The sequence below is a fragment of the Nicotiana tabacum genome, chromosome 16 (genome assembly GCF_000715075.1).
Source record: "Nicotiana tabacum cultivar K326 chromosome 16, ASM71507v2, whole genome shotgun sequence".
NCBI lineage: Eukaryota > Viridiplantae > Streptophyta > Magnoliopsida > Solanales > Solanaceae > Nicotiana > Nicotiana tabacum.
Genome location: NC_134095.1, coordinates 108,186,147 through 108,194,691, shown reverse-complemented (window position 1 = coordinate 108,194,691; position 8,545 = coordinate 108,186,147). Strand labels below are relative to the sequence as shown.

Genomic DNA, 8,545 nt, shown 5'->3' with positions numbered 1-8,545 from the left:
AATAATGGGATGTTGCGGAGTTTTTCCCCATCCTTTTGGTGATTAATTAAGGTTTAACCATATTTTGTTCCTTGCAAAAATGAGTCTTTGCTTGTGCTTTTGCAGTCTTGAAATTAATCAATAGTGCTGAACCTTATGATTACCTACCAATATCTGAACTGTTCTCCATAATTCTCAAAACATCCGTAAAAGGAATGGCCCGAATGTGGATCCATTTATACCATAAACATGGATAAATGATAAATCTCAACTTTAGAAGTTACAGAGAACAGAATGTAGGGACTAATTGCCAAACCTTAGAGAAGCATCTAGGTTTATCTTAAGAATAAATTAAATTATCCACAAAAGACAAAGTGGTTCAAGATTCATTCTCAGACATTCACAATACTACACCAAATGATGGCTTTTGGAGTCATGACTATGGTTTAGATTATGCACTCCCATTCCCAAATGACTCCACCTTTCATATTGAACAGTCCCTTCTTGGGCCCATATGTACACCCTTTTGCCACTGTCTCATTTGTTTTTTAACTTTTCTTTATTCTTTATTACGAGTGCCATTTTGCTAAAATACGTTTTTCCTACTTATTTATAAACAGCCAACAATTGCAAAGTGAAGTTCACTCATGAAAAATTCCGCCCTTTATTTGAACTGTTTAATATTTCTTCCTCTTCAATTCCCTGTCAGGAACACAAAAATGGTACTTCTACCTTTCCTATCAAAGAAAGAATTATCAGATTCTGATCAATCTAACTCTAAACATCTTTCCTCAGATTCTTCATCATCATTATCTTCAAGGTCATTTTCTTCTCTCTACTCACAGCCAAGTCTGCTATCTGTTCCTTCTCTTTCTATATCATCTTCTCAATTTGAACATCTCTCCAACACCTACCACCACTGTGCAGCTACACTTACAGGCCACTCCTCCTACATATTCTGCCTATCTCTCGCTGGAAATTACCTCTATAGCGGCTCTTCTAATGGCGAAATCTTCGTTTGGGATAGAAATTCTTCAATACAGGACAATTATTCAACACAAAACATTGTTTCCCAAAGTTGCAGCGCAGTCAAATCCATAGTTATCTTGGGAGATAAGCTCTTCAGCGCCCACCAAGATCATAGAATCCGAGTATGGAAAATCGACAATGGTACGCCTAATAAAAAATACAAGTGCATTGCCACCTTACCAACAATCAACGATCGTTGTACGAAGCTATTTTGGACAAGGAACTACGTACAAGTGCGTAGACACAAGAAATGCACATGGGTATTGTTGAATTATGTGACCATCTTATTTAAAAGCTTGAATTATCTGAGATAATACTTATTTATTTCATGTCTCAATACTCCTTCCATGCCTGATCTTGATTCATTTTCTTGGCCAAGCACATGAAAATATACATTTTGTTCTAATAGTATATCGACCATTATTCAAAGTGTATTATGTCTCAACAGGTACATCATGTTGACACAGTGTCAGCTTTAGCCTTATCCAAAGATGGCTCTTTGCTTTACTCTGCTTCATGGGACAGAAGTTTTAAAGTATGGAGAACTTCAGATTTCAAATGCATAGAATCAGTATGGAATGCACACGATGATGCTATCAACTCTATAGTTTTATCCAACAATGGACATGTTTACACTGGGTCAGCAGACAAGAAAATCAAAGTATGGAAGAAACAAGAAGACAAGAATCATACCCTATTGGCTACTCTAGAGAAGCACAAATCAGCAGTGAATGCATTAGCTCTTAGTGAAGACGGTTCTATTTTATACTCTGGTGCTTGTGATCGGTCAATAGTTGTATGGGAGAAAGAGAGCAGTAGTGCTAGCCAGATGGTGGTGTCAGGGGCATTAAGAGGACACAAAAAATCTATTTTGTGTTTGGCTGTAGTCTCTGATTTGGTATGCAGTGGATCAGCTGATAAAACTGTGAGAATATGGAAGAGAGGATTTGGAAAAAGTTATTCTTGTTTGGCAGTGTTTGAAGGGCACAGTGGTCCAGTTAAGTGCTTGACTGCAGCTTTAGATACTAGTGTAAAAGATGATTCTGGTTCCGGAAATTCTTACCTGGTTTATAGTGGTAGCTTGGATTGTTATGTTAAGGTTTGGAAACTTTGGGTTCCTAATTACCTCTAGAATTTATCTATTCGTACCTTTTTTACCTTTATCATAGTACGATATTGTAACTATAAAAGAGAACATATGACTTTATTTTTTTTTGATTGTTGGTTTTCTTACCTTTTCTGTTTGGGGGTTGGACAATGGAAATGGAGACGAGCTTTAGAACCATCCATTTTTATCTCAAGAGTTTACTTTATATGTTCTCATTCTCCCGAAATATTATCACTCTCCTATCCCTATTTCTTATGGTAAGCTATATTTACAGACAATGTGTGGGAGTAAGGAAATTCAAGAATAGTTTGTCTATTCTTTGTGCTAAGAGGTATGAATGTTAGTCCTATGGAATTATATTCTTTTGAGCATGTAATTTGGAAACTTAGTTTTTCCCAAGTCTTTAACAAAGAAATGAAATGCGATGGGACAAAAGAACCTTTTCCACATTAGAAGACTTTTCACATTTAAAACCTTTCCCAAATACTTGCAATCGCAACTGTAATGATCGGGCAGTCGTTTTTTAAGTCTCCTTTCCCTCTTTGATGCTTCCTGTGTTTGTTGGTGTTTTGTAACTTGCGGGATTAGTTAGTTTGGCTTCGGGAAGGTTTGAGAGTGATTGGAGACACTTAAGTCTCATTTTGAAAGCTTAAGTTATTAAGAGTTAATCAACGTTTGACTTTTGAGTAGATGGTCTCGGATTAGTAATTTGATGGTTCCAATAAATTTGTATGGTAATTTTTAACTTAGGCGTATATTCGAATTTTGATTTGGATGTTCATAGAGGATTTTGGATCCTTTTTCAGAAAGTTGGCAATTTGAAGGTTTAGAGAGTTTATAGGTTTGACCGGGAGTTGACTTTGATTTTATTAGATTTCGGTTGTTGTTCTGGAACATCGAGTACGTTCTTTTTGCTGTATGAAACTTGTGTACAAAGTTTGTATGTGATCTGAATTATTTAGACTTGAATCAAACGCTTGGTTGGTAGTTTGAAAGTTTTTGAACTTAAGAGAAGTTCAACATATGATTTGAGCTTCGATTCATAGATGTGATGTTATCATATGTGTTTGCAAGCTTTGGATAGGTTCAATTGTGTTTATGGACTAGGTGGTACGATTGGACATGGACTCAGGTAGCTCGGGTGAGTTCCAGACTATCTAGAGCATGTTTGGAGTTGGTTGAGTGCTAGTGTCGGGTGTTAATTGCGTTCGCGAGGGTAGTCTCGCGTTCACGATGAAGGATTGGAGTTGGGGAGGATTTGTTCTTCGCATTTGCAATGTGTAAGTCACGTTCGCAAAGGGGAGTTGGGAGCTGGAGCTTTAGCCTTCGCGTTCGCGAAGGCAAGGTCGCATTCATGCGGAGGCTGGGCTAAGATGCATCGCATTCACAGAGGGTTAGTTGTGTTCGTGAAGGAGGAAATTTGCCATTTCTCAAACGAGAAGCTTGGACCGCGTTCGTGAAGGGTACCCCATAATAGAATATTTAAGTGTTGTATTTCATAATTTTTGCCATTCTCTCCTATTTTGAACCCTAGACTTGGATATGGGCAATTTTGCTCGGAGATTTTCATTTAAGACTAAGGGGTAAGTGATTTCTACTCAATTTTGACATTATTTCAAGAATCTACATGGATTATTAACACCTACAACATAAAATTTTGAGGTAAATTTGGAGGGTTCTTCCTACAACTTAAGAGAGTGAAAATTTAGAATTTTGAGCTATGATTTGAAAATCAAACACATATAGACTCGAGGGATTATGGGTAGTCGGGATATACCCCTTGACTTGGGTTTTGACCATGCGGGCTCTAATTAACTTTTGTTGAGTTTTTTAAATTGAATAAAAATTAAAGCTTTATTGTTTGGAATTGATTACTATGACTTTGTTCAACGTTATTGAGATATTTTTTGCTAGATTCAAGCGAGTTGGAGGTGATTTCTAAGGGAAAGACATTCTTGGAGTATTAATTTTACTCCTTTGAGGTAAGTATCTTGCCAAATCTTATTTTAAGAGAATACTCCTTAGGATGTGACCTTATTTGGCTAATTTAAATGTGTGAAAAGTGACGTATATGCAAGGTAATGAGCGTCTATGCGGATGCTATGTATGATTTTGACAGAAGTGGACTTTAGGCTTCTAGTATGCCTTGTTTGGACTGTGTACTTCCTATGATACCTATTTTGATCATTTGTATAGTTATGTGAACTCCTTGAACCATGTTAGAGACCATGTATAGGTTTCATATTGACGAGCACAAAACACAACACAAAATTGATGCTCGCTAGCCAAAGATAGTATAGTAAAATAATCGTCTCCACAGAGATTGAATTTGAATAATGCTCTAGTAATTTCTAGTTAACTACTATCCAGGATGATCAACACTTTGATTGAAATGTTATCAACTATAATTAACTACTAATTAAGATTACGAATAATTATACTTGATCATAGAGAATAAGAGTTGAACTAAAATGGTTTGTAAACTATATGAGAAATAAGAGTTGTGACATGATAGGTGTATGATAGCTATTCGAGATCTAACTCTGGTTGAGTTCACTTCTAAGGCTCTAATGATTCTCACTAATTCACTCAATAATTAGCTTAGAATAAGGTCAAAATTCCTCTTTCGATTTAATCTGAACTCTACAGAATAAACCAATATAAAGCACTGTGAATATATGCAAGAACACGTTAATGACATAGTCTTAAGAAAGTGTCTCTCGAATATTCTTCTAAATTTGTTTAATCAACAATTCAGAAAGCTCTCTCGATTACTAAGACGAATCACCAAATTAAACAAACCCAAATAATGCAATGATAACCACCAAAATATTTATCTTTCGATTAAATAAACAGGTGACTAAAGTTGCAATAATTCAAAGCTCCATCAACGTATTTATACAATTGAATCAGAGTTAAAATCACAAATTTCAATCAAACACCATATCCGTTAAACCCTATGGTAAACTACTATATAACGATGGAAAATTAATCTCAATAAGGTTTAAAATCATAGAAACCATCAATGCCAATGATTCGATACAAAATCCCGTATTACACTGATTGTTGGTTGAAATCTTGTGTCTTCTTGCCTTAGTTGCTCCTCAGATCCTTCATAGGCCGAAACTCTCCTCAAAATTATATTTTTGGTGTATTTATACTATGTCAAAGTGGGTCCAGAGGGAACTAACCTTTCTAAGTCGAAGTGAGAAAATACTCTTGCGAAATTGCACAGGCGCGCCGCGCCGCGCTAATGGAGAAGTTCAAAGAGATGAATTATTTTGAGGCACGCCCCATTGCACTGACACGCCGCGCCTCATGACACTCCATGCGGCGCGGTAGTGCAAAAATATCAAAGTAATATGTTTTCCACTTTTTGATATTCAGAAGTGGTCCTTGACTCCTAAACGTGATCTCAGTTTAATTTCTTGGGCTTTTACTCAGATTTCAAAACTCCAATTTAAACAATTTAGCTCCACATTATCGTCTTAACTCGGAATTATTTTCTACAAGGCCTAAAACGCGTAATAAGTGCAAATCATCATCATTTAAGCTTAAGCACTCTCAAAGTGCAGTAATTAGAGTGTAAAATGCGGCTAAAACATGGAATCCTAGCCTACCATCGATACCCCACACTTAAACCATTTCTCTTCCTCAAACAATCAAACTACACTTCACATAGAGACAAAATTTTCATTAAAGACCCTTCTTAACTCACCATGCCAAGAATAAAATTAAGCACCATACCGTAACCACTCAGCCTCAAGACTCGACTCGAAGTACCACGTATTATTTAAAACATGCTCGCTTACTCTAACATAAAGGACAAAGGTATTCTCTCTCCTTCGCAATCATGTTCCCTCGTACCAAAGATAGAGATTACTTCCACACACAATAAAATTCATGAACAAATAGGAGCTCAAGATAGAAAGAACTCACTCACTCTCAGAAATAAAATTTATGTGCTGTAGAAGGCACACCATAGGCTTGCCTGTCATGTAATACTCTACTAATTTGAGGTCATTCAATCAAGGATCAAGTAGGACTTTATTTGTTGTAATGTCAGCTGCGGGACGGGTATGATACATATAGATCATAGTGACTACACTTCCCTAAACACTTTAATACATACAACTTCACCAATTCAAACCCACACTTATGTTGAATCGCACCCCAACGATCACAAAAATAATAGCTCTAAGCTCCCATTTTTTTTAAGCACAAACAAAGCAAGATTTACCACTTAGCAAGGAATAATTTTCTATTTACAAACACCAATCTTTTTTTTCTTCTTCAGGCTTTTTTCTTCTGTTTTTTTTTTCCTCTTTCGATTCCCTACAAGTGACTCTCACTTTTTTTTCCCTTCAAAATACTGAACCTTTCTCATTTTTCTATAGTTCCACTCAAAAACTCAATCATATCTCCACTTAGATTTTGACAAGGTAACAACAATTATAAGTGCTCAGGAGAGGTAAACAGTTCGAATAGATGGTCAATTTAACAAACGGGTCAGGCTTGTAATGTGGTTACTAAAGAAAATAGGATTACATGCTCAAAGGGGATAACTAGGATACATATAATTTAGTGGGTAATGAGCATATATATTGCTAAGAAAATGTCTCTATCACTTCCTAGACTGATTAAGACTACTAATTCGCTTTTCAAATACACGGGGCTGTTCTAGACATCAACTGACATGCACAGAATATCAATAAACCTTACTAATACCATGGCACATAATTCACTTAGGACTAGATCTATCCCGACTCTCTAGTCAAAGCAGTTAAGCAAGGTCGAAATCCAACAATTTAAGGCATTTATACATGAGTCAAGAAATTAGCCTAAGTGTCATACTAAGGCACTCACCACTCTCAAAGCACATCAAAGTTAAGACAAGCAATCTTCATTTAGCACTATTACACAATACTTCTTTATTCCTATTAATAGAAAAACTAACTACACCCGGTTCAAATAAAATCCTTAGAAAAGACCGTGGCACAAAGAAAATTCAAAAGAAAAATATTACACTATCTAAGAAAATTAATAAAAAAAGATATATTTTTGGATTTTCAAAAGTTTTTGATTTTTTTGTATTTTTTTCATTCGACTTCAAATCCCTCGAGAAGACAGTTGAGGAAATCCATCATCGCAAAAAGTCAAAACTAAACAATTACAATTACTAACTATTACATGCCAATTAGAACTGGAGTTAAATTATTACTGGCCAACTATTGTCTAATGAAAGCAAAAAATATATCAAAACAAAACCAAGTGGCAAAATCAAAAAAACAAGTACACACAAATAAGAATACCATATCCCATATTTAAGAAATTGCATTGTCCTCAATGCACAATAATAGAAACAAGGGTGAAATAGGTGACTCCCTGAGGCCCTCGGCGTAATTATCAGCATCCTTGAAAGTGCACAAATACCCCTCATTGTAAGATGGCATAGAGTTCACATAAGGGATGAAATTTTCTTTTAATTAAAATAATAATTAAATTTAGTTAACGGACAAAGTTAGCAAGGGGGAGCTTGAATTTGACCAAGTCGAAGCGAGCCGAACTAAAACACAAGCGAGCTGACTAAGCCTCAAGCCAGCTGAGCTTTGCATCCATGACTATAGCCTGTTTGGCCAAGCTTTTCTTGAGGCAAAAACACTTCTTTTTTTGTCAAAAGTGTTTTTTTTCTAAAATTAAGGTGTTTGGCCAAGCTTTTGAAAGGGAAAAAAGTGTTTTTGGGGAGAAGCAGAAGCAGTCTTGGAGAAGCAGAAAAAAGTAGTTTATCTCCAAAAACACTTTTTTGAAAAGCACTTTTGAGAAAAATACACTTAGAAGCAGTTTTTTAAAGCTTGACCAAACACTAATTGCTACTCAGAAGTGCTTTTCAAATTAATTAGCCAAACACAAACTGCTTCTCACCAAAAGTACTTTTGAGAAAAACACTTTTGAAAAAAAAAAAACACTTCTCAAAATAAGCTGATTTTTGCAGCTTGGCCAAACGGGCTATAAGAGCTCACTTGGCCATGAATTTTTATTTTATTTTTTTTCGAATTTTTTTTACCTTTTTTTCAAAATCTGTGTTTGGACATAAAATTTCAATTTTCACTTGAAGATCAATTTTGGAATTTTTCGAAAATTTGAAAAAACTCCAAAAAACGGTTTTTCAAAATTTTCACTCAGATCCCTCACAAAAATTCAATAACAACCCAAAATTATATTCATGTCCAAACACAACTCTAATTTTCAAATACGATTTTCACTTGATTTTTTTTTTTTACCTTTTTCGAAATTTTAGAATTCTTATATCCAAACGCCCACCAAGAGAATAGAAAAGAAATGAAAAAAAAAAAGGAAGAATCGATTTTCGCCGGGACCATGGTGATGTATTGAGGACAAATAAATGAATAAGGAAGGTGATGAGAATTA

At 35.4% G+C, this 8,545-nt stretch overlaps 1 protein-coding gene across 1 annotated transcript; it reads left to right on the top strand.

Moving 5' to 3' along the window:
- Nucleotides 1–608: 608 nt before the first annotated feature.
- LOC107786204 (protein JINGUBANG-like) lies at nt 609–2,414 on the top strand. Its single transcript, XM_016607653.2, has 2 exons — nt 609–1,268; nt 1,457–2,414. Exons 1-2 carry the CDS (start codon nt 627–629, stop codon nt 2,138–2,140), a joined length of 1,326 nt encoding a protein of 441 aa, XP_016463139.2. The 5' UTR covers nt 609–626; the 3' UTR covers nt 2,141–2,414.
- The last annotated feature ends 6,131 nt before the right edge of the window (nt 2,415–8,545 follow it).

Coding starts and splice junctions, on each gene's coding strand:
- LOC107786204 (XM_016607653.2), top strand. CDS start 627: ATGAAAAATTCCGCCCTTTATTTGAACTGTTTAATATTTCTTCCTCTT. Junction 1,269..1,456: donor GACACAAGAAATGCACATGG/GTATTGTTGAAT, acceptor ATGTCTCAACAG/GTACATCATGTTGACACAGT.